A 25,643-nucleotide genomic window follows, 5' to 3' on the forward strand; every position below is an offset into this window, starting at 1 on the left:
ATGCAAAAAAAAATTTGTAGCCGTTTTTTTTCAAGTACTGCAGGAACTAACGCTGGTCAGTTACTGATCCTTAAACAATATAAATGATCCCTGAATAAATTAAAAAAAAAATTTGTATTAGAATATACAGAATATTTTTTATTTCGTTTTTGAATATTTAAGTGATTAAATAAATCCATCAATAAACTTCTGGCATAATTACAGCTGAATATTTGACCACTCTTCTTGGTAGAACTGGTAGAGTTAATTCAAACTGGTTGATTTCTTGGCAAAAACCCCGCTTTTAAGCACAGACCATAAATTTTAGGTAGGGTTGAGAATCAGCACTATGGAACGGCCATTCCAGAAGTGTAACGTCATCCTGCTTGATGGATTTGAAAACCAGTTTTGGATCACTGTCCTGTTGGAACAGCTAATTATGTCTAAGTTTCAAGCATCTAGCTGTTAATTTGCAGTAAAGCTGAAGAATTTGGAGATCGTCCTCCTTCTTCATTATTCCATCCACTTTGTGGAATGTATCAAGATTACTGACAGCAAAAAAAAAAAAGTCTCAGAGCACGCTACCACCATGCTTGTCTAACCTTAAATCCTCCATAGATATGTCTTGTTTTTTATTTGGTTTGTCCATGTGGGCAGCTGGAAATCAAGCTTGAAGGTATAGAATTTGTAGCTGGGACATCTTTCTTGGTTGGCATGCTCTCGGTCCATAGTGATGTACAGAAAAACCTGCTTCACTGAGGACAGTGACGCTGGATTTCCAGCAGTTTCCAGTTCATGACAGACTTGAGCCTTGGTGGTGGCTGGGCTGTTCCTGAACATCCTAACCAACTTAATTTGAGGTTTTAGAGGGCAATTAGTTTTTTACACAGGGTCATGTAAGTTTGGATTTTTCCCTCCTTAATAATAAACACCTTCATTAGAAACTGCATTTTGTGTTTTCTTTGTGTAATATTTAAATTTGTTTGATGAGCTGAAACACTAATTTTAAGCATTACTATTAGTTTCACTGACCAAAAATTCTTAAATTTTCTATATTTGAGGAATATTTTAGCTGTAGATTAGTGTATTATATGTAAATATATGAAAAACACTGCTTAAGAGCTTAATTAGTTTTCCTGTTAATTTGGATTAAGACCAGACTGGTGTTGGTTTCTTTTTTCTTGAAAGTTAAGTTCTTTTCGCTCTCCTCCCCACAAACAAATAATGAAACACATGTTACGGTGGTTACGCCCCCTTTGGGAGTGCATTGTTAATAACTTTATTGCAAAAATACAGGTTCCCTCTTTCCCCGAGCAACACCACCCCAGAACTGACACATAAAGTCTACACACACCCACAAATAACCATCTTTGTCAGTTAGCTTCCCACCCTCCTCTAACGCAAACACACACTTTCATCCTTTAGTTTACATTCATTCGCTCTTTCTCCCTCTTGCTCTCTGCGTCCTCGTTGCTCTCTTTTTGCATTCCATTGGTTGAAACATAGCAGTAGATGCAGAACAACAAAGTTCACCAGCAGCAATAAACATGAGATCTTCTCTTCCTCCTCTCCGTGTCTCTGCCAGAGTCCATGAGAGCACCCGTGAGGGGTGGGCGTGTCTGCCTCCTGACTGTCTCCAGTAAAGGACTGTGAGGGAAGGTTGATTTGCATAGCGGACTCATGCGCTACAATTGGCTACATTCTCCCACATCCAAAAAAACAACAACAAAAAAAATCCAAAAACACAAAAAAAACGAAGAAAAAAACAAAAATACAACCACAAAATCTGAACCTAAATGGAAAAATAAATTCTTACTTTAACTCTCTGAGTTAGGTGCCATCCTTTGGTTTAGTTACAACGTTCATTCAACATCAGTAAATTCTTAAAGAACATTACATTGGCCTTTTGTTTAATAAGGACTTTGTTAGTTTATACGATATTTAACAGAATAAAGCATATAATAAAAGTACTCTACACACGTCAGAATGCTACCCAATAAAGGGAAGAGTGAATTAAGTCGTAATAACTGTTCATACAACTGAGGAATGGTTGACATCTCTGATAGCTCACTGGCTGAAAATATACCTCTAATACATATCTATCATATAAAGCATGTTCATATTAGACATGTCACTGTCTTAGGTTGAAGATGAGCATTTTTCTGAACACATCTGAGGTCTCAAAACCAGTTTCAGTGGGAGGAGGGAGGGGAATAATAAAGTGTGAATTCATAAGTGTCACTGAAGTTCACCTGAGGCCTTGGAGTGAAAACAAACGGCATCGACTTCTCTCCAGCTGCTCCACGTTCAAATAGCCTTCAGAAAGTGCACTTCTGCCGAGTCACCTTGCAAAGTGCACTTGAGTCATCTGTTTTCATTGTTAAAAGCCTAAGAGAAGGGTTTCCTAACCTACATTCTCTCATTCCTTCTAGACTTTCCTCCGCTGCTGGCCTATTTCTGGTGCTACTGTTTCCTGTTTGGAACAAAGAAAGCAAGCGAGAATATAAGAGAGCAAGAAAAGAGGAGCAGAAAGAAAAGAAGAGGGAAAGAAGCAGAGAAAAAAGGAAGCGCTTTTCTTGTTCAAGCTCCCGGTAGAAACGGGAGAGCTGTCATTAGGTCGGCGAGCGGTTTGGGGGCAGAAACTCCAGCTAGACACTTGTGAAGTGCACTCCACTCCTATTTGAAATGCAGACATGAGGAAGTATCACTTTAAGTTTATCAATATTTGTTAATTATCATTATCAACATTCCATAAGGTCTTATTAATTAACATACAGGTTTCATATGTGAGTTTTCTGTACACGACTTAGTTATTAGAGAGTTCAGTCTCGGCAGATTAACTGTGCGCACACACAGGAAGAAAAACAAACCCAAAAACAAAAAGAGAAAAAAATATGGCTGTCCATCTGAAACAGACCTAGTTCAGCTACGTGTGCGTCCAACAAGAAATGCCCGTGAAGAGAGAGGAAGAGGCGTGGCTACTTGGTTAGAGTCCCCCCCTGAGCTAAAGGTCCTGTGGGTTGGAGGGCGAGTCTACAGAGAGCTCTAGTCCTAGTTGGATGCGGCTGGTGAGCGACTGCTAAAAGCAGCAAGCTCACCTGGAAACCCTCTGAAAACCCCAGGGGGAGACGAGAAACAGTCCCGGAAAGCAGGGGGAAAGGTTGAGGTTGTAGTTGGGGGTCAGAGTGACTGCATAGACAGAATAGTAGGGGGAGGAGGAAGGGAGGAAGGCAAGAAGGGGCTAAAGCAGGGTGCTGCAGGCGCTGAGGGAGGCTCTACGTCAGTGCAGATGTGCATGTGTGCGTGCATGTGTTTGCGTGTGCATGTCGTCTGAAGGAGGAGGAGGAGGAACAGGATAGGAGCTGAGTCGATCCTCCTGAGCCGATTCCAGGTCCGTCAAGGTGAAGCGGTTGTGGACCCACGTGGACGGGTTGCGGTAAGATATTAGTGAAGCACTGAAGGACCATGGTCTGAGGAAAGCTTGACCCCCGTCAGACACAGCCAGAAACTCCCTGAACTGTCCGACAGCTCCTGGACATGAAGATAAAAGGTCAGATTAGTAAGAAGGTGCACGTCAAACATGACAGATGTGGTCATTCACAGGAATATGCACACATGCTTCGATTTTACACATGTATCTTCAATCATGGGATTTACAGAGTGTAAAAGACACAAACTGTCACACACTGATGCTTTAAACACAGTTTTCAAAGATCTCAAGAATTATTTCCCCAAGCTCTACTTAAACTTGTCCCATACAATCTGATAAACTATAGCTGTACAGCATCCCAGGGGAAATCCCTGTGGGACACCTTAAAAATACTACGCTATCTTTTCTTTTTGTACATCGATACAAAAGCAGAATCTTATATATCTATATATATATAAGATCTATATCAAACAATGCAGGATGCAGTGACACCTCTTTTTAAGATGTCATTAACAGATATTTGACTGTTGATAAATAAAAATTTAAAAAACCTGTGGTGATAGAGGCTAAAATTTCAGAACAGCCATGCTACTTCTTTATAATCAGCATTTATTTGCTTCTTTGGCCCAAATGGGGAGATTAAATTATAAACTGTGAGTATGGATGCAGAATTTCCCAATCAGTGCATCACCCTCAGCTTCATATAATCTAAATAGTAAAATCTGTTAAATTCCACATTTGATTCTTTTTATATGGAACATTTAAAAACTGGTCATTCTTCACTGTGTATACATGCATATTCTAAACAGTGCACGGTTTATTTAGGATCTTTTGTATCTAGCATATCCTGGTTTCTGAAAACAGCATATAGCACTGTTTATGCATAAAACTGAGGCAGTCTAAAGACCTGCACATGTGAATGAAGCGCAATGCAAGACAGCCAAGAGCATTTGGCAAGTAAAAGCATAGTGCCGGGAGGCAGGTTATGCATAATTTCACCTTGAATTTAAAACAGAAAAGATCAAAAGGACCAACGTGCATGCTTGTTGATTCTTTTTTTCCCTTGCTTGTTTATTATAAGCTAATAACAGCTCAGATGCATAACTTTTCCTATAACATACAACCAACCATAAGACATAAAGAAATTGTATGTTAAAAACTACACATATATTCCAATATTTAATGCATGTATATTTTTAGATTAAGAAGTTGAAGAAAACCTGATTACTCAATTGCTGACTTTTTTAAACCAATTGTTTTAAGCCATGATTTAGTGAGAATTTTGAATGCACTGCTAATTAATTACTAGAAATTATCATTTCTTCTTATGTTTTTCTCTGCTAAGAGAGACCATTGGTGTGTGACATGTACAGCAGCTTGTAAAAATACTTTGGATCGATGCGCATTAGCTTCAGCTCCCACAGCGAGGTGTTATTTTTGCACTGTGAAGCTGAAGTGTAAAAACCTGAAACGACACTTCTGCCTGTCAAACTATTCACCACAATTTGAGTTTAAAAACTAATATGATGCAAACAGAGCCGACACATCTGCAGATATGTCGTGTGTAATACTGACGTAACAGAAAACCTAACAGGCTGAAATGTTTTTGCTTCGGGGGCCTTTTTAAGACATCCCTCTTGTTTTCAGCTTTTTTCCTTATAGAGAGTGGGAAGGTGTCTTTTTTTAACCTCTAAATCAAGGTATCAGTGTTTACTTTTCAGAATTTCAAATTTCCTTCTGTGAATTTTAGATGAACTGGACACATGACAGATTTGCAGGCCAAATTTCTTTTAAAATCACCTTTGGGTCTTCACATTTTTTGCAAATCAGTGAGGATTCCCTGGTTTTAGATATATGGATATGCAGCCTACTTTTGTGCCAGATGAGCCCAATTTGCCAGGAGGCGAATATTCACGAGAAAAATAATAAAAAAAAAAAAGAGGAGAAGACTTTTACTTTGCTCTAAAACAGACTTATCTGGCACATAAAGTAGCCAGCCAAAAATCCACTCTTGATGCAGGCGAAACACACAGTGCAACATCATATGAGCCAGCGCGGTGTTTACCTGTGAAGCAGTGGAGGGAGGTGGTGATGAGAAGGTGTTGGTGATGAGGAGGATGAAGGAGATGATAGTGGTGGAATAGCAACAGGGACTCAGAAGAGAGGAAGTAAGCAAGGAGAGGCACTGACATCAGCCTGCTTCACCTTTGAGAGAGACAGAGGACAGAAGAGGAAGAGAAGAAGAGAGCGGGAGGACAGATTGCAAGTAGAATAGCAGGACAAAAGGAAGAAACAAGACAAACAGCGGGGGGGAGGGAGGGGGGAAGAAGAGCACAGGGAAAAGCAATGTGACCGCAAGACATCAGGCAGGTGCAGTTTAACAGCATAGCCGCAAGGAGGCAGCAGAGCCCAAGTAGTCACACTCACAAAGCTGCGGGTTGCAGTCAGGCGGCTGCGGCGCGAGGTCACTACTGTGCCGCTCAGGCTGCGTCCAATTCTCCTCAGGTTTTCCCCATCATCAGGCTCCACCCCAAAATCCCGCAACATCATTGGCTGCAGAGGGAGAAAATGTCTGTCAGACGCTGGAAAATGGATCCAACTGATGACCCATGAACAGTTTCTGCAAAGGACTATGTAGGTGTTGCCTTGTTGAGGTAGGTGGGGGTGCTGGTGCAGTCCGCCCCGTACGCACTCCTCTCCATGTCTGCGTTGGGGGTCTTGGAGCGAGCCTGCCCTCCCACCCTGGATATGAGCCTCTCCGATGGGCTGCAGCCTGGGAACACACAGATGGTGAAAATATGAACAGAGCGTGGTCTGCAAATTATGTCAGACTGACAGCTTACATTTCCTGTGTCGTTCATGAATTCATTAATAAGTAACTTAAACAAACTTTGCTTATGATTTGACAAATGTTTACATACAGTATATATCAGGCGTGTCAAACAGAAGGCCACAAGGGCCAGAATCATCCCGGAAAAGACTCAAATCTGACCCAGTGGATGGCTTTGAGAAGGAGGTAATACATTTTGGACTATATTTTCAGAAATTTTGCAACTTTTCCCACTAAAGCAGTCTGGGCAATGAGCTACATTTTATTCATTTTAAACATTTATTTCTTACAATTTATGCCCAAAAAGTTATGCAGATTTCTTTCATTTGCTACGGCAGCATTTTTTTTATCATGTAAAAGACAGTTGAAATTGCACGTCTTCTTTTTTTTAAAATTGACATATTTAAGAGATTAAATGTGTAATTAAACTTTTTACACTGGCTAAAAGGGGAGTTTCACTGGTTTGTCCTATTTAGGATCAAAGTGGGAGATACAGTGTGGTGCCCACAATGTAAAATAAGTTTCACATCCTTGGTATATATTTAATGAGCCAGCGCGATGTTTACCTGCGAAGCAGTAAACAGACCGAGACCGAGGCCTTCACTGAAACTCCAAAGTTTTTTTTAAAGCATTTCTTTAATGTCTCTAAAATTTTACATTTAACACAGAGAGAAGTGACCCTATAGAAAAATCAATATAAAAGTGGAAAGCAGTAACATCTGCTGCAGTAGCCTGTTTACTGCAGTACTCTTTACTGTGTCTCAGTTCCATACTACATACTGATATGCACAGTATATAACATGAGGTAATCTCAACAATATACTGTTGTGCATGTTGGAAATTAACAGCTACCACTGCTAATTACAGTAAACAGACCAAAAAAAATACTGAAATTGTTAAATTGTCCCCATGTATAAACCAGTGTAAAATCCTCATTTTCAGTTCACAAAGTTCTGTTGATCGTACATATAATTTTGTAGCGGTTTTATACTTGAGGACATAAATTAAAAATGTGCTTATAGTTGGACTACAGCTGAATAAAAAAATCTATGGAGCATTTTAGCTTGCTTCAAAAAGTGAGCCTACAAGCAAAAAGAGTTTTCTATGTTGTAAATAAAAGACATGCGGTCACATTCCTTGTAGTCTCCACCATTTAGTTGTTTCCTGTGTTATTATTGTTTTCACATGTGCCTCGCTGTGGTTCTACATTTCCCTCCTTTCTGTCTTTGTATTTAGTGTTTTTCACCACTTTGCCAATTTTCTTAATCCATAAAACTTGCAGAGATTGTCAAAAATCTATCACAAATTTCTAAGATCTTAAGAGTCTATGTATGACATCCTTAATTCCTTTCTTTATCGTACATCAAAAGGCCCAAACACACTCACTACATGTATTGAATCAGCCATACAATATGAAAGCAATAAAACGTGGTCAAAAATGTGAACTTAAGTTCAAATCAAATATCAGAATGGACAAAAATACAAATCTCTTTAAATATGAGATGTTTCTGGTGCCAGACAGGCTGGTCTGAGTATTTCAGAAACTGCTGATCTACTGGGAATTTTCCCACACAACCATCTGATGGCTACTTCCAGCAAGCACAGAGCTCAGATCATCTCGAACTGGTTTATTCAAATGCCCTACACAGTCACCAAATCTCAATCCAACAGAGGCCTTTGGGATGTGGTGGAACAGGAGATTTGCATCGTGAATATAATTTAAGTTGATAGTGAAAATTAATAATTTAGTCATTACGCCACAACGGTATGTCATATTCTGAGCACAATTAATTTCACTGAATGGTGGGTTTAAATGTTCCAATAGTTACAGATTGTGTTATGGTGGCTATGTGTGTCTGTGTGTGTGTACCTGTCTTTCCAGCCAGCAGACTGGCCTGGTAAAGGGAATCAAGCTCAGAAAACTCAGCCTCTTTGCGGTCACAGCAGGGATTACTGTGTCGCCCTGGGGCATGCTGGGAGCTGTAGTGACCTGGAGAGGACTGGCAACTGTAGCTGTAGTTTTGACTGGATGCCTGCGGCCTGATGGGAATGCAGCGGTCTGGGGGTGTCTCGTACGGCGTCACCACTGCGTCGGGGCGGTCCAAACTCCAGGAGGACCAATGACGTGTCTCTGAAGCAGCTTCTTCCCTCGGCCAATGCTGAGCAGTGCCCGCGGGGGAATGGGGCCGCGGTGGTTGCCAGAGCGGCGTGAGAGGTTTCCTTTGCCCGGAGGCTTCCAGAGGGGAAGACAGGGGTGGATTAGAGGTCGGAGGGGGAGGAGGTGGGGGAGGCTGTGCGTGAGTGGGTTCAAGGTATGCGGAGTGTGAGGTGTGTGTGACTTGTGTATCCCAGAGACGCAGAGGAAGCGAGGGCAGAGAGATGGCTAAGTGCTTCCCCAGTGGTCTGACACTCACCCCCCCTGCCTGCAGCAACTCACACAGCCTCACCCCTGTCCCCTCCCTCCCATCCTCCTCCTCCTCCCCTCTCCTGCCCGCGCATCCATCCTCCTCCTCCCCTTGGCTGGAAGGTGCGCAAGGGTGAGCGATGCTGAGGGTGAGCGGGGGTCGAGGGGGAGGGGGGCGATAGGGCGGAGGGGGCGGGTTCTGGCCTTGGCCCAGAGCAGCATCCCTGTTGGGCGTTGCCTGGTCCTCTTCCTCCTCCTGATTGGGCGTCAGCAGTACTTGGACCGGGCCAGGCTGTTCACTGGAGGACGCAAAAGAGGGAGCGCGTCAGTCAGCCGGCAGCAGGACAGAAAAACAAAGCTGCTCTGACGTCAGGTGAGTTACTGCATAGAGGGAAGGTCACGACAGCACATCAGGTAAACAAACACACACACACACACAAGCTCACTTACATACCGGACAAACAGCCTTGTGCAAGCATCGCTTCGTGTATGAGATTTCACAGCCATGCTGTTTATGAATCAGGCACAAGCTCAGGTGCACTGACTGACTGATGACAAACTTAAGTGTCTGATTTGAGCATTTCCATCTTACACAGAATGTAATCAGATTTCCACTACTCTGCACTGGTGCAGTATATCAGCACTGAAAACAATCTATGACATAGACTAATTCAGTCTCATATCCTTTTATTGATTTGCATATATTGATAAATGAGGGATATGATATATGTTGAACATTAGTGGATTTTCTCAGAGACATGAGACACTATTAATGTTTGTGCGTGTGTGTGCTTGTATGTGTGAATAGAAAGTCTGTACATTTCTGTGTAGTGTGCACAGACACACGTGTGTCTATGTGAGCGCCCACCCCCGTCCCCCACTTTAACTTTCCTGTCTCTTTTCAGCGTTAGTAATTACCCAGCAGGCTTTGCAGCACTGAGCTATAAATCAGAGGCTTATGTTGATCAATAGAGGAGAGGAGGAAGGTAATAAAAGAGGCAGAACACTGAGAGCTTTGCCTCCACCTCCTCTTTTCCCTCAGTCTCGCTGTTAACAGTTTGGATTTACAATTTATTATTTTAGAAAAAAAAAAGTTTTACTCCAGTTTAAGTTCAGTTTTAATGAAACACAGACTAAAATCAATATTAACATGGCTTAGTTTGCACATTCAATCAGTCTCTGGTCTGTGCTGGTTCTTCAGAGTGGAGCAGCAAAACTAATTACAAGATCTAACAAAAGAATATTTGAGGTTTTAGGAGTTTAATGACCGCCCTTTAAGGCACATTTGAGATTATACATCTAATTTCCTGACTCAGTAAGAATCTAAGATCCTGAGAAAAGACTAGAACTTCACAATAAAGCTCACTATATTCATTCTTTTTTTCTAGGACATTCTGTACAGTTTTTGCACTTGCATATTTTTAAAATCTAAAGACATTCAGGTTACTATAAACAAATTAACAAACAAATGCAGTGAGTTTTCCTAGGAAAACAGTTGGGATGATTAATTGGCAAAAAATCTGCAGGTCAATAACCAAACTGACCTTTTCAACTAACTTTCAGTTCTATTCTTTTAATGTTTTCATCATTAAGCCTCGTGTCTCTTGCATGTGTTGCATCCAATTGGGAATTTTTAAAACTATGTGTGTTTGGCTATCAAAAGTCATCAGTGCATCTCAGATTCTTAATACTTTGATTTCTGAATATTAAAACTGATGAAACTGATGTTAAAACTCACTTTCCCCTCCTTACGCAACAAAACTAGCACATCAGTAGGAAAGCAGACTGAATTTTTGTAACAGACAAACATAGAAGCAGAGAGCACGGAAACAAAGCGCGGCACGGGATCTGTGACTGCAGTCGCGTGGCAGCACACAGGACAGAAACACAGTGATGGACTGCAGCTTTGCAGTGCACAGAAGGACAGATCAGCAGCACACAAAGAGCAGAGGGAAGCCTTGGCAGCACAAAGCTACAAAGAGCAGCACAACAACAATGAAGGGAAGCAGTGAAGCACAGAAAAGCCGAGAGAAACTCTCTCTCCCTCTCCCTCTTTTTCTTCTTGATGGCAACACAGAGAACAGCAAAGCAGCTTTTTACTGCATTGCAACAAACACACAAACACAAAGCGGATAATAAGTTGCTGTATATAGTCAAGGGTGTGTGTTTGAGAAAACGTACACATTCAGACACACACACACACACACACACACATACACAGAGCTGGATGTGAGAGTGCAGTGCTGGGGGAGTGGGTTACAAAATCAAGCTTTCTGGGATTTTGTCCAGCCAGAGCTGAAGACGCACACATGAGGGTGTTGAGGCGTTTCTACACAGCCAGCACCCAGAGGACACACACAGCGGAGTCCTGAGGTGGGTTTGAGGACAGCTTGAGCTTGGACAAACACGAAGTGAGGGAGGAAGGGGAGGGAAGTGAGGGGTTTTGAGGTGATTTTGAGACAGGCACCGCTGTGGATACATAAGGGTTGACAGTGGTGGTACCTGCGTGGGCCCTGTGGGCGGGCGCTTCCTGTCTCCCGTTCCATTTCCTGTTCCTGCCTGCGTTTGATTGGGGCCCCAGTGCTCCTCATGCACGCAGCTACAGCCAATCCGCTATGAGCGTTAGCCTCATGCAGGGGTCTGAGCACAGCTGAGGATGTTAACAACAGAGCAGGAGATAAAAAGGAGAATAAGACAGAAAGATATAACGACAGAGTGGAAGCGAGAGAAAGTTTGAGGAACGGAACAAGAAAGGAGACACGAGGAGGGATGAGAGTAAACGATTATAATACAAAAGGAGAGAGAAAAGAGAAGCAGAGCAGAAGGAGTGTTTGTGAGGGGGCCAGCATGCATTACACTCTGCTGCTGTAAATCAATGTGTGAGTATTTTACATAAGTCAAGAGTTGCAAAGTGGGATGTCCTCAAAACCTAACCTAACTTCAATCCCCAATCATTTTGGTGAGAAATATCCAATCACTTAGAAGCTTACAATTCAGGTTTTTGCAGCAATAACAACAAGTTTTTACTATTGTGTTCAGAAGAAACTGGATCCAACACTCAACAGCTGCGATCAGTGGCTTTTAGATAAATGTAGAAACCATAGTGCTGTGTTTCCTCCAAATTTACTGCAAATTTCTTCAGTGCCACAGCTACTGCTGCTGGTACCGAGGGTCACAGATGTCATAGCATTTTGGCATTTAGTGCCTATTACAAAGCCAAACTGACAGAAAATGCTCTAAATAAAGCAAAAATCTCACCTGACTTAAATTTGACTGCTCCCTGTTTCAAGGCAGTCTACTTGTCAGACTCTTAGCTGCCTCAAAAGCTGGTCTTTACTTAAATCACTCTGTGGAGGTCTCATTCTGACCACTTGCATGTGCCCATAATGTTCCTTACACTACCTACCCTCACTACTATGCTCGCCTGATTTAAATCCTTGCAGCCCCTTCACCAAAATGAAACCCAGACAGAAGGTGCAGAAGGAGACAACCCTTTAGGGAAGATTAACAAATTGCACCACATAAACCTGTTAAATCTTTAAAACTGAGATTGTGAAACCATGAAAGAGATAAAAAAAGCGAATGAAAAGTTATAGATGCATGAAAGAAAACAGACCCCCGCTCCGTTTAATTCACTCAGATGTTTTGCTTCTTAAGTCTTCCTTTGTTTGGTATGACAACCAGTTTATGCAGGCTCACTGTCAAGTCAAAGTTTGTGCCTCTTCTCTGCCTGGGCTACATTGTTTACCCTGATCCTGTGATTTCAACTTGCACAAAACTGGCAGTTATTTTTTCTCTGAGGACACCCTCTTGTTTTCAAGCTGACAGACACTGGCAATATCATAAGAGGAAACAATAGGAAGATTTCATAGCAGGGACCCAGCATCTTTTCCCACTTAGCAACTCTGATGTAATCACATTAATATACTAACTTGTACTGTTGGTGACTCAAAAATTGAACATTAGATAAATGAGTTGAAACTGGGGCTGCGTTCATGAAGCCACACACACCAGACAAGGGAATAAACTACAAAGATATTTCTAAGACCAAGGGTTTTTTTTAGTGTGCACTCTCAGTGGTGCTAGTTGGTTACAAAGAATGCACAAGTGGACAACAAAAGAGCAGCCATCATCCGTTTTGGCTTGAGTTTATAGACTTCAGATTGATAGAGGCAGAAGAAAGGAAGGCGGATGGCAGCTCTGTTGTTGCTGTTGGCTGTAACCTCTGAAACACTGAGGCAGATTGTTTGAAGTATGCCCGAATCCATCGATACGGGTGTGGGAACCCAAATTCTGTTACACAATAGCACTGATAGTGATGCCATCTGTTCGTTCACAACTCGTCCTTTCACTTCATCAAGGTTGAATGTGCACACAGGTGAGTGTCAGGTACATGAGACTAAACACAGTGAAGCAAACACAGTAGGGCAGACAGGACACAACATAATAATCCCTGATGTAGATTTAGTTAGTTCTGAGTAGGAGGGGAAAACCTGAACACCTGCGGTTTATATAAAACTCTCACTTACACACACCTAAACACGTCTTCACAATAAAACATGACAGAAAAATATCTTTTGTGGATGAACTGATCAAATATTCATGAAAAAGTCACACACACAGGAATATGGACACATAATTTGGGAACACCATGTGTTCCCAAAGTCGATCTAAAGTCAAGCCTGAAGTCACACAGACCGTGCCCAAGTCTTTAATTTGAATGTTGAGTCGAGACAAGATGTGAACATAATTCTTTCACTGCTATTTATAAAGCTGGTAGCTGATTTGCAGCTGAGGTTGTTTTAGGTATAACTACTTAAACAGCATGAATGACTTTGTAAGTGGTGCCCGACACGAGCTTATTTGTTTTTAATTGCATAAACAACATTTAAGATGTTGATTTTGTGTGTGAGCGTGTTAACATTTGCTAAATAAAGCTAAATAAAGAGGCTGAAAGTATGAGAAAACAAAACATTTGACTCAAGGAGCATGCTAAAGGAAAAAGTAACTGATGTCATCTGCTTTCAGCAGAAGTTATACTATTTCCATTAACACCAAAATGCCTAATTGACATTGCTATCCACAGAGCTGCATTGCTGTTGTGGCTAAAAAGCATGTGCAAAATATAATACTCAGACCTGATTAAAGGAACAACTGAAAGTTTTTGTGATTCTGTGTATAACAGGTAAAAATGCATGTCTGGCTAATTTCCAGTTTAATGCGGTCTCCCTGTGAAGCACTGCACCAGCACTGGGTGCTACTAGTATGGAAGTCCCATTCTGACAAGCTGCACATCTGCAGTGTGTGCTGGATCCCAGTTCAGTTTAATTCAATCTCATTTCTATAGCCACAGATCACAACAACAATTGCCTGAATGAACTTTATATTGTAAGATAAAGACCCTGTAAAAATATAGATAAAACCCCAACAATCAGATAACCCCCTATGATCAAACACTTGGCAAAAGTAGGACAGAAGACCTCCCTTTTAACAGGAAGAAACCTCCGGCAGAACCAGGAGCAGAGAAGAAAAGCCATATGATGCGACTGCTTTGGGGTAAGGGGAGGGGGGAAAAGGGTGAAGGATGCCTAGGCTGCATCACCTGATCCACTATAAGCTTTATCAATAAAGTGGATTTCCAGGAAGCAATCTTAAAAACCGAAGAGGTGCAAGCAAAAGCCCAGAAATGCACAAGGAAGCAACCTTAAAGTGAAAGTTAGCTGTACTTTTACCCACGAAATGAAACTCATAAGATTTAGAATTTAATTTCGCATGATTCTTTTTTTTTTTTTTGGCAGAAGAAATTGAAGCTTTCAAAGAAAACCGGGCATACACGCGGAGAACGTGCACGCCAAAGTTAGAATCCAGAACCCTCTTGCTGTGAGGGAATAATAACTAAACCAGGTGGAATTATAAAACTTTGTGATCCCACTTCATATGAGTCAGGCACCACAGTCTTCTGCTCTCCCCATGAAGCAACTCTGAGAGTCTAATATTAGAACCTCACGTCCTGGTACATACCCAAATTTTGAAGTCCATATGCACAGTTTATTATAGACATTTAAAGTCTCAGAGGGCATCAGTTGAGTAATTATCCCAGAGCCGATACCGATTCTCCAGAAACGGAGAAGAAATCACAGAACGTTTTGTTACAGGCCACATAGCAATACTCATAAACTAACTGTAAAATTAATGGAATGACCCTTAAAGTGTGACTCGAGTCAAAGAAAGACACAATCTAAAGCTCACACCATAACACACAGATACCCACATCATTATAGACCACACAAGAACGAAAAAGGTAGAGAAACACATTTTTGGAAGCAGAGGAATACACACACTGTAAACTCTGGAGGATAGCCAGGATATCGGAGCACTGAACTTGGATTGTGCTTGTGATTCTAAATAGGAATCACCCAGAAAGAGTTTCCTGCTCTGTGCCGGTCAGTGAACGCCCCACAGGAGTTTCCATTTTTGTAAAAACTAATCTGACAGGAATTTGTGCTCTGCTCTGTTCAGCTACACTGAACACAGCTGGAACTGCTAGATCCACACACACAAACACACACAAACACACACGTCCTCTGAAATAAAACACACTGAACTAATTGACGGATGAAAAAAAAAAAAACATCAGAGAGAGACAGATGGAGAGACAGACCAACAGATGGGAACGAGGACAAAGACGAGGTCAGACAGACACATGGACGTACAAGTCACTGTGACTGTTAATCTAGACACAGGTGACCTCAAAACTGCACCAGGCAAGATTTTAGCATAAATATACATGTTATCAGCATAAAGCATAACATTTTAATACCAAAGATATATCCACCTTTTCTTTTTTGGAAGCACAAATTGAGACATGGAAGTGTCTAGATGGGCCTTTGCTATGCGGGTTTCTGCTTGGCGCAGCTTTAAATGCAATTTTGAGGGGTAAAGGTTTAAACACATTAAATTTACATAAATGGTTTCTTACTCATCAGCTGTTGTATAAGTAAATCAGTGTTGATGCGGGCAGTGAAATAGCAGGAAAGATCAATTAAACATAGGCAAATGAAGCCCAAATTGCATTCCGCTGGAAGTATTTCATAAGCATATAACTCCCATACATATTCACTACCAACTTCCAGCTGCTGATTTTCTATGTTTCCATATTTCATCCATACCCTGGTGTTGGAGCTGGTCCAGGTCCATGAACTTGCTGGGTTTGGGATTAAATCCCATGGCTGCCTCCCGCTCCGCCTCCCTTCGCTTCTGCTGCTCCTGCAGGCGGGCTCTCCTCACTACCTCCTCCTGAAGCTCGTCTAGCTCACTACGCCCTGGGCCTGAAAACACACACACACACACACACACGAGAAATATGGGGAATGAAAATATTCATCAATTTAAATGCATGTTGAAGAAATTAAGCAAAAACACACACCTGCATTAGTGCCACCACTCCAAGTAGGTGGGGGCAGCTCCTGCAGGATGGCACTGCTGCTCTTGGACTTAGGCACTGAACGCCATGAAGGACCTGACATCAGCACCCGTTTTTGTTGCCCCACCTCCCTGTAAACAAAGGAAAAGGGTAAACGAAAGGCATAAATGTTGATAATGCAAACAAACTAATCTGTATCTGTAAGTTTCCTACCTGTCGGGGCTGCTGCTGTTCCTCTCGCTGCTCTCGTAGCCACTCTCCATCCTCTGAATCAGACGTGGCTGGTGCTCCACCCCTCTCAGAGGTGGAGGGGCAGGGGGACCCATCGTCCGCCCACTGCCCAGAGACCTGGGCTGCCCAACCAGCCCAAACCCCGCCTCCAACTCCCCAACTTCTCTGGCTTCTACTTCTTGCAATCCGAGCAGTGGAGCAGGTCCCTCTAAAGGGAGTGAGTCCTGAGGCCCTGGAGGGAGAGGCGGGCCAGGCACAGTGTTATAGCCCACAGAGGAGCCTCTCTGTCGGGTGAAGATGCTGTCGATGTTCAGCGCTTCTCTCCTGGGCCTCCAAGTTGGCCTGTAGCGGCCTCCAGAAGAACTAGAGAGCAAAGAACAAGGATTCAATGCTGAACATGTCTACTGACTGAAAAAAATTAGTCTTCTGGTAAAAATTATTTAAAAACTGCAAAAGAAAGTAAAATTTTCTGCAGAATGTCTACTTTTGTTTATGATTCATTCTTTTACTTAAAAGTACAACACGTATAATTTTTCTTGTGTTAAATCCCAATTTCACATTGCACAAGAGATGAGAGCGAACAGTGGTTGTCAGGCCACTGATTGGTCTTTAGGCCTCTATGATTGTCACAGTTTCTCATGACGTTAGTTGCCGTGTGTCTGCAGAACAGTAATACCTTTATTTATGTGCCCATAATTTAGGACATGTTTTAGAGAAGATCCAAAGTGACATCTTTTCATAATATGGAGTACACTAATCACTAACATAACAAAATGACCACCTTGCATTACTTTATCAGCAAATTTTACAAAATAAGCACTGCCAGATTCAAGCGGTCTAGCTAAGCTACAACTAACTTACTTACTGTAGCTTTCTTGCTAGCTTACATTACTGCAGGCAAATTCAAATCTCAGTGAAAATGCGACTTGGCTAGCTTGACAAATTACCTGCTAATGTGATCCGTGATACTAACTTGTCTATAATGTTTTGTTTTCATGCAACAATAAATCTTGCAAAGGTGTATAACTGAAAATGTTTCTTCAAAGAACTAGCCCAGAGTGATGCAAGGCAGGGCCAGTTAGTCAGCTAGCCGTAACTCAGCTAAACAGTCTGGTGATCGATCTCAAGAGTGAGGTTACAGACTTTGATTGAGAAGCCAAAGCAATCTAACCAAGCACAAGTCTGTATGATATCAACCTTATCTTAACAAACGCACATTTTATTCATATTGTCACTACTGGAAAAATTGAATAGAAACAGCAACATTTCTGATTGGTGGAGGTCGCTGTTACCAAGAAAATCTGATTTCAGTCAAGAGTGAAGGACTGTAACATGTTGCTAATGAGGCTATACTTTGTTACATACACATCACAAAATACAAAATATATTCCAACCTTTTGTTATACACCAGTATGATAATGAAACCTATTAAATTCAAGAAGGTTGAAAGTCCTTTGTTGTGGAAACTAGATTTACAAAGGGTTGCTGGATGAGAAGTTCCTTTACCTTTAAACGTAATTATGTAAATAGTCTTGCACTTTTAGCCTTTTTTTAGTCGTTTTATCCAAATCAAATCTTTTTATGGTCACGACTCACCTCACAACTGTTTGGCTTGTTTCAGAACTGAAAACTCGTTATATAAGGAAATCTCCACTGACATTTCACAAATGCCATTTCAGAAATAAATTGAAAATTCACTTCCAAAACTCTTAAAAAAGTGGGCATTCACAGCCTTTGAGCATGTGCCCCACAATAGGATGCTAGCTACAGTTCACTTAACAGCCACGATTCTTGTGATATTGTGCATTTTATTTTCTTTAAGCTGTGTTGTGTTATTATCTCAAACTTTCACTTAAAGATCAGAAGGAACAGACTGCTGTGTGTCTCACAGTGTGCAGAGCTGTTTAACTATGAACTCAAAGCGAGGAATCTGAGATTTTTCCTCATCTGGATTTTTTTCTAACAGGCTGAAGGGCAGCGTGTTAACTTTTCAATTCAATCTGGGGTACAGTGTTGAAATATATATATATATATATATATATATATACACATTATAGTTATATTGAATGAGTAGCCTAACAACATGAAAATAAGCTCCATATCTAATAAGCACTTCTACTTTTTCCCCTGAAGAGATGTGAGTATTTACGTGTGATTTGAAGAAGGCATTACCGTGAAATATTTTCATCTTGCTTTCACCTAATTCTACAGCCGATGTGTACGAGTGCTGCAGTACCTGGACTTGCTCTCACTGCTAGTGCTCTCATCCTCCCAGTGGGGACCCCCAATCCCCCCCTCGCAGCCCCCAACTCCGGAAGAAGAGGAGGAGGACAGAGGACGGGAGGAAGAGGAAGAGGAGGTCAGAGGCCTGCGGGAGGAGAGGAGGAAGACAGCCGTCTCCTTGTACTCCTGCAGCGGAGGAGAGGGAGGGCGCGGAGGACCCTCCACTGCTGACTCTGAACACGGGAGAAAAGGAAGAGAAAATAAATCCAATAACATTTTTATTTATCCCACAGGGGGCAATTATGCAGGCAGCAGTGCAAATAAATGTGAGAGTAACCACTAACGAGGCGCATAACCTGAAGACTCTGCAGAACCCATTTCCCTTCACCGAAACTTGAAAACGCATAACTGTTTGCTCTTAACTATATCAACAATGATACTTTCTGCATCTCCCTGAAAACACTTGAGTATTTGCTGTTATTTTTTAAACCATTAGGGTTTCTTGACTGAAGGTGCAACTGCATTTTTTTTAAGGGGAAGAACATTTGGACCAGCAGCATTACCTCCAGCGTCAGCACCAAGCGGCGGTGTGCCAGTGTCGTAATTACAGACCACTGTGGTCTGGGATTCACTGGAGAGGTGGCTGCCTGTAGACTGGTGGAGGGATCGGCTGCGAGAACCTCGGTGACTCGAGCTGTCTGTCGAAGAGTCCGTGCGAGTATCGCTGGATATGGATGGCTCCCGACCTGTGGGAGAAAAGAGAAAGAGAGGTGACCTTTTAGGTAATCCTGTATGCGCATATGTTTCCACTTAAAGGCATGATAATACTATAGCACAGGCTCTGCAGTATGCAGAGGCAGATTATAGGGTTGAAGGTCAGAGCTTTAAAGCTATAACCCCGCATGTTCTCAAATGATAAAGACAGATCAACCCGATCTGATATTTAGCAGAGTGTATCATCTTTGCTGTACCAGAGTCTTCACTGTCGTAACCAGCCTTGCTGCTGCAGTGCTGGAGCTCCAGCTGCGGGTTGGAGCTGGTACAGGGGTTTGGGCTCTCCTGCAGTATCACCGGCGTCCCACGGGGGTCAGCGTAGAGCAGCAGCAGGGGCTGATAGTGGCCTTTGATACAGCGAGACACTACGTCCTTCCACTTAGGGCCGATCTAGAGATGCAGAGCACACACACAAAAATATATATTTATATAAGCACACACACATAAAAAGGAAGTATAACTATCTGTTTTAGGATATAACGCTACTCATATTCCTCTAAAAGTAGAAGGTCAAATACACTTGGTGCTGCTGTGTCTTCATTGATATCATATTATCTCAGTCAATAATCTAATATGACCCTCATTGTGAACTATGATTGATAGCCTAGGACAGGTACATGCACACAAGTTCGTTCTCTTATTTCTGCTGAGTATTCATGAGGATTTTTTTAGCCTTTAAGAAAAGGACTCACACTTAAATTACATACATAATATGAACACAGTTCTTGCACTGAGATTTAAGCGTATAGATCTAAACAAAGACAGGGATTAAACCTTAAACACATAATCAATCTAAAGCTGCCTCTACTGCAAAAGACCTGACTGTGCAGCACTTAAACTAACATACAGCACAGCTCCTGTCATTTCTGCTCTCACAGGCACAAGTGAAGATGCAGCAGATGCTCCTTGTGTTGCAGCGTGCAGACTCGGGACTCAAACTACGTCTCACCTCTTTGACGTGGGCGTCGTCGAAGTACATCCACTTGCGTATCTTGGTCTGGAAGAAGAAGGTGGAGTAGTGCTTGCCATAGTAGCACACCATGCCCACCAAGTAGAGCTCCGCCTGGCGAGCCCTCTCCTCTGTCACACGGTAGAACAACTACCGAGAGAGAGAGAGAGATAAGAGGGAGGGGGAGGAGACAAGAAGGGAGGGGGGCATGCAGGGGAGAGGTGTGCGGTATAGGAGAGAGAGAGAGAGGGAGAGAGAGAGACAGAAGAGTTAGTTAATGTGAATACAAGCACATTTTTGCTCACCTAGTATATGCTGTATGCAGTAATTCTTCACTCTCCTCACTTTCCTCTGCTTGCGAAGCGCACACAAACCTACAGTGCTGCATACACGCTGCAGTTTTTCAAGTGGAAATGATGCACGGCTCTCACACTCATCTCTTAGTAAGGTCACTTGCTCCAGATGATACTGCTAGTAACATGCACAGACAAAGGCAGTGTATTGATAGCCATATGTATAATTCTAGCCACTGTGCTTTGATGAACCATATATCTCCATGATTCAACATAATAAGCTAGAATAAATCTAGTCCTGCAACCAGCAAATGCTTTCATTATTTATTATTTTGAAATCTTTAAAGAATCAGAAAATACATCTTAACAAGTTTGCACAACCACAACTCTTTTGTCCAGCCAGCAGCCCATAAATCTGCAGATAAACAACGAAGATCTGTATTAATTCCTTTTAAATTTAACAGCTGATTTACAGTTAACTGAATATAAAGTTTGGTTTACTGCAGCAGCAGCACTACAGTTATCTAATCTGAGGAGAAACCTGACATAAAAGTGTAAAAAAGGGGGATGGGTAAGATACAGAAAAACAGCAAGTGAAAGTAACTGTGGAGGGAAATGCACACACTTTTAATAGCTAAACACAATTTGGAAAATTCAATAGATAACACCTCAGATTTTCTTATTCAACAGCTTGTTTTTTTTCCCCTCACAGCTGCAGGATGAAAACAAGAGACAGAGCAGCAGGCGGAGACAGAAGATAGAGGGAAAAACTTGAGTCACTGTAACACATATTCATATTCACTAATCCATTATTCATGGATATCACTTCGGAATGCGGCTGGAGATGTAACAGGGGCATTAAAATGCATCAACATTACTCAGTCATGACGCCGACTATCAGAGGTCGAACACGTGTGTGTGTGTGTGTGTGCGCGTGTGTGTGAGAGAGGTGTAAAAGCTGTAGCTGTAAATGGAGAAGTAGCGTTCTGAGTTCTTTATAAGAAAATTGAAAGTCTGGAAGATTACGTCGTATCTGCACAGAATTTGTTTTTTTAACATGCTGAACTTGCACATTATTGCAAGTTATTGTGTATTTGTTTACACACACACACTGAAAATACATATACATCCATGCATGCGCTTGTGTCGGACAGTTTGCATGTGATAATGTGCTGAAAAATAATTTATGCATGTGCTTACATCTAGCAGAAAGCAGTTTGCTGTAGATCAAATTACAAATTACTACTCTTGGTCCGGAAATCTAGGACTCTACTGTATTCTGATTTTTCACACCCTGGACCTTATTCACTTTTATAACAACTCTCCAAAAGGTATGAGATATGCATAAATATTTTGTTTTATTGTAAAAACTAGGACTAGTAGACTGTGATGCATTTTCTCTTAAACAAAAGAGAGAAACCAATTTCAGTGTATGATTGTCAGGCTTGCGCTCTGGAGCATTGCCACTAATCTACCATGAACCCTTACTTGAAAGGACAGAAAACCAAAAAACTCCAGCACTCCTGCAAAACATTAGCATGCAAAAACACTCGGTATGCCAGTATGCATGCACTGTTAGCAAGAGATTACAATTATTTGGCTCTAAGCTTTTAAAAACAAGTGTCATGCAGATGTCAACTAAACTTTTTAAATTGCAACAAATTTAATCTTAGACGTTTCCATTGTTCTGCAAAAAAAACAACAAATTTTCACCTTCACTTCAATAAAATTCAAGTATTTATGAGTATTTTTACCGACCCTGACTGGTTTTGAAATTAGACTTGAAAAGGCCCAGGGGCGTCTGGTGCTTGCTGGGAGTTAACAGCCCTTCTGATTCACATATACACACTGCACACAAAGCTATTTTCGCCACAGAATATTAGGGAAATTACATCTGTGTATTTATGTCAGTTTGGGCTCAGCTGCTTGGATAGAAACACACGATATACGCTAATTTTGTTCAAAGGAGTGTATAATGTGCGGTCGCTTACATCTCCCAGACGCAAGCAGGTTCCCAGGCTGTGTATGACATCCTCTGCTAGGTCAGAGTGGTCTGAATCCCACACCAGCCCGATGGACACAATCTCCGGTGAGTTCATCAGCACCCGGCGGATACGCAATACCTCCCCACAGTTACTCTGTGAGAGCGAAAGGACGAGAGGAGGTTAACAAACAAAACAAAAAAAGAGTGCGTGATTAAACAGCTTTATTCATCATGTGTGATGAGGCTACAGAGTGTGCACATCACTAAAGCCATCCCTATTTGGCAGTAATGAAGACGCACACACACGGAAAACCTGAACAGTAGGAGCGTGAGGGACAGAGACAAAAGGCTAAAAAAAACAGAGAGATCATGAAAGGACTGTAAGAGAGAACGACAGAGGAAGAAGTGCTGTGCTGAGTTGTATTTGTCCCTTGGGCCTTCTGTTGAGTTCAGAACCGTGTGTTCTGAATCCTTCCTTTGAGTCATGACCCACCACAGAGCTGGTGCACACAGACACACACACAAACGTACACACATGTACACACGCAAGCATGCACGCAGTGCTGGCAGAGCAGGCTCGGAAACAGCCTGAGAACACCCTGGCAACCAGACACTTTGCCAAACACAGCACTCGCACACATAAGCACAATCGCACACAGAACTCTCCCTTTGTGGGCGGCGGGCTGTCTTGCACTGGCACCAGAAATGGCAGGAAGGTATTTTGCCAGGGTCTGCTTCTCAATTCTCAGAAAGGGACACAAACACAAGCCAGGGAGCAGCAGCCAACCAGCACAGCACTGAGACACGAGGCTATCTGTATGCTTAGGACACATGGACGGGACACACAGCTTCAGTTAGCTCTCAGCGCTGAGGGGAACAGCCGCTGACAACATCATTCATCAAACGGTTGTGCAAACAGATTCGCTCTGCTTCATAATACAGCATTGATCGGTGCAGCCTCATCGTTGAATTTTATATGCAAAGATTTTTTTCCCCCACCATTCTTTTTCTTTTTTTAAATCACTGTGGCCATGCAGACCTTTCCAAGACACGGAGAGTTATATAACAGGGCTGCTGGTCAAATGATACTGTAGGATCGCAGTACGCTGATTGTGGCATTCTTCAGATTAAAATGACACAAAGCTTGTTGTTGTTGCTTCCTGACAAATCAAAGAGCAGCGGAATGAAAATGCTTTCTCATCTTTAATAATGGAGTCACTGAAGAGATCGTTCATGGAGGATTGATAAACTCCTAAACCACCACAGCTGATGAGAGAGGCTGTAAACAAGCCAACAGTTTAGCTAGATTATGTAAACCGCTTTATTATATCAATACGGATCACAGCCAAAACTACAAAAATCCAACACACAGGCCCATTTCACAAGTCATTTGTCACCACCATGGTCACTGACTGCATATAATAAATGTATCATTATAGATAATGGATATCTGAAGCCATAAATCTATGATCACTTATATACATACATTTGAATCCTGCACAGCCAGCAGCAGCCAAGTATGTTAAATAATAATTCTAATTTTTTTCTTTCATTACATTGGATAGTGACATGTCTTATTTTTTCTACCAAATGAACAATCACAGTAACTATAGTAATGGATTACTTTGATGGGGTAACATAGCAATGCACTGCCCACGGTGTGTAGAGTTGTTTAAATCAGCTGCAATATAAAAAAAACTGCAGTCTAATTCTGGCTGGTTCTGAAGAAACTTGGTTACTAGTAAAAGTTTAAATGTAATATCTTTTAGTGAAGCATCACAGATTTATTACAGCACAAAAATATAGTTTGAATTTGGCGCCCAGGCTGGCATCCAGGATGGGTGTCATGTAAATATGTTACATAAAAATTGGGGAGCGGGTGGCATGGAGGTGGGGTGTTTAGCGCGCAACACCACACCACATAGATACTCCAGCATTCTCCCACAGTTCAAAGACATGCACGGGATTACGCTAAGTGGTGACTGCAATTTGGCTGCCGGTGTGAATGTGACAAATTGGCGACCTGTCCTGGATGGACCGTGTCTCACGCCCTGTAACAACTGGGATAGGCTCCAGCCCCCCTGTGACCCTGAACTGGATAAGTGGAAGAAAATGGATGGATAAAATTGGGGCATAATAAGTAAACAGCCCTCCCGTGGGTGGATGCTGAGGTGGTGGAAGGGTTGAAAATAGCAGGCAGGGATGCCAAGCAACAGCACTAGTACATCGGAGGGGAAGATAAGAATTTCTGCAGCTTAAATAGTGCATTTATGTTATATGTGCTCTGAAATAAATCACAGTATACACTCTGTAAGTCTTATAAGATCTAAATGTTTCATATAGATATATACACACCATTCCCTACTCAAAAAACATGAACGGGAGCACTGAGTAAATCCTATGAGTAAATAACGTGTCACATTAAAAGACTACATAGAAAACATGAACATTTTTATTTTGTTGTCACATGTCACAGTGATCCAGTATAATGTTTACATTTTGATGAACATCTGAAGAGCTAAAACACTGATCATCTCATCTACATATTCACTTTATTGCACTGATATTAGTTCACAACTCGCCAAATTTCAAATCGCCTGTGCAAAACTTCGCCATCAATCACATTATCCAGTCCCTGCACTGTCCTATCTTCAATCTCACACTTACAGTATCATCCAGCAGCCTCGCTTCCATCCAAATACCATCACTTTGTTTGAGCAACGCCCAAGGTGGTATTAACAAAAGATCAGCGCTGCAAGTGATGAAAGATAAACACAGACAGGTTGTGTGTCTCCCGTGGGACTGCGCACACAATGCCAACGTTTACCGTGGTTAAAGAAACACTGGGTGTGTGTTAGTGTGGCTGCAGCAGTGGAAGTGGTGATTGTGCTGTGTGACGAGAGGGGCAGCTGCTCGCCCGTGCCCAGAGAGGAGGCTCTTTGTACAGATACTTTGGCAGACAGAGGTGGGTGTGTGTGGTCAAACTGGATCTATTCAGCAGCAGCACTTCCCCATGTGGCATCGCAACACACAAGCCTGCAGAACAAAGGAATCATTGAAAATTCCTCTGTTCACGTACGCCATTTTTTCTCTTCCCGTTATTGCTTTTACAGTTCGCATTTC

The 25,643-nt window shown here is 42.1% G+C and overlaps 1 protein-coding gene across 6 annotated transcripts in view; it reads right to left on the reverse strand.

Moving 5' to 3' along the window:
- Window positions 1-1,221: 1,221 nt before the first annotated feature.
- The window catches only part of usp54b (ubiquitin specific peptidase 54b), a 57,711-nt gene continuing 33,289 nt past the window's right edge, over window positions 1,222-25,643 (reverse strand). For 5 of the 6 annotated variants that reach the window (XM_086304032.1, XM_086304034.1, XM_086304035.1 and 2 more), the window contains 13 exons: window positions 22,528-22,674; window positions 20,244-20,393; window positions 19,492-19,684; window positions 19,084-19,266; window positions 18,534-18,753; window positions 16,280-16,660; window positions 16,070-16,197; window positions 15,813-15,971; window positions 11,146-11,293; window positions 8,110-8,942; window positions 6,055-6,182; window positions 5,837-5,962; window positions 1,222-3,510 (listed from right to left, as the gene is read on the reverse strand). In XM_086304032.1, the coding sequence (XP_086160158.1) occupies window positions 3,424-3,510; window positions 5,837-5,962; window positions 6,055-6,182; window positions 8,110-8,942; window positions 11,146-11,293; window positions 15,813-15,971; window positions 16,070-16,197; window positions 16,280-16,660; window positions 18,534-18,753; window positions 19,084-19,266; window positions 19,492-19,684; window positions 20,244-20,393; window positions 22,528-22,674 (2,883 nt within the window). In that variant the 3' untranslated portion in view covers window positions 1,222-3,423. Of the gene's footprint in view, window positions 3,511-5,474; window positions 5,615-5,836; window positions 5,963-6,054; window positions 6,183-8,109; window positions 8,943-11,145; window positions 11,294-15,812; window positions 15,972-16,069; window positions 16,198-16,279; window positions 16,661-18,533; window positions 18,754-19,083; window positions 19,267-19,491; window positions 19,685-20,243; window positions 20,394-22,527; window positions 22,675-25,643 lie in introns of all 6 variants that reach the window. The other variant, XR_015130756.1, reaches the window with a different exon arrangement.

The sequence above is a fragment of the Aulonocara sp. 'chitande type north' Nkhata Bay genome, linkage group LG8, assembly GCF_057382095.1.
Source record: "Aulonocara sp. 'chitande type north' Nkhata Bay isolate Kocher_YH1m ecotype deep benthic linkage group LG8, A_spYH_male_GT1.1, whole genome shotgun sequence".
Lineage (NCBI taxonomy): Eukaryota > Metazoa > Chordata > Actinopteri > Cichliformes > Cichlidae > Aulonocara > Aulonocara sp. 'chitande type north' Nkhata Bay.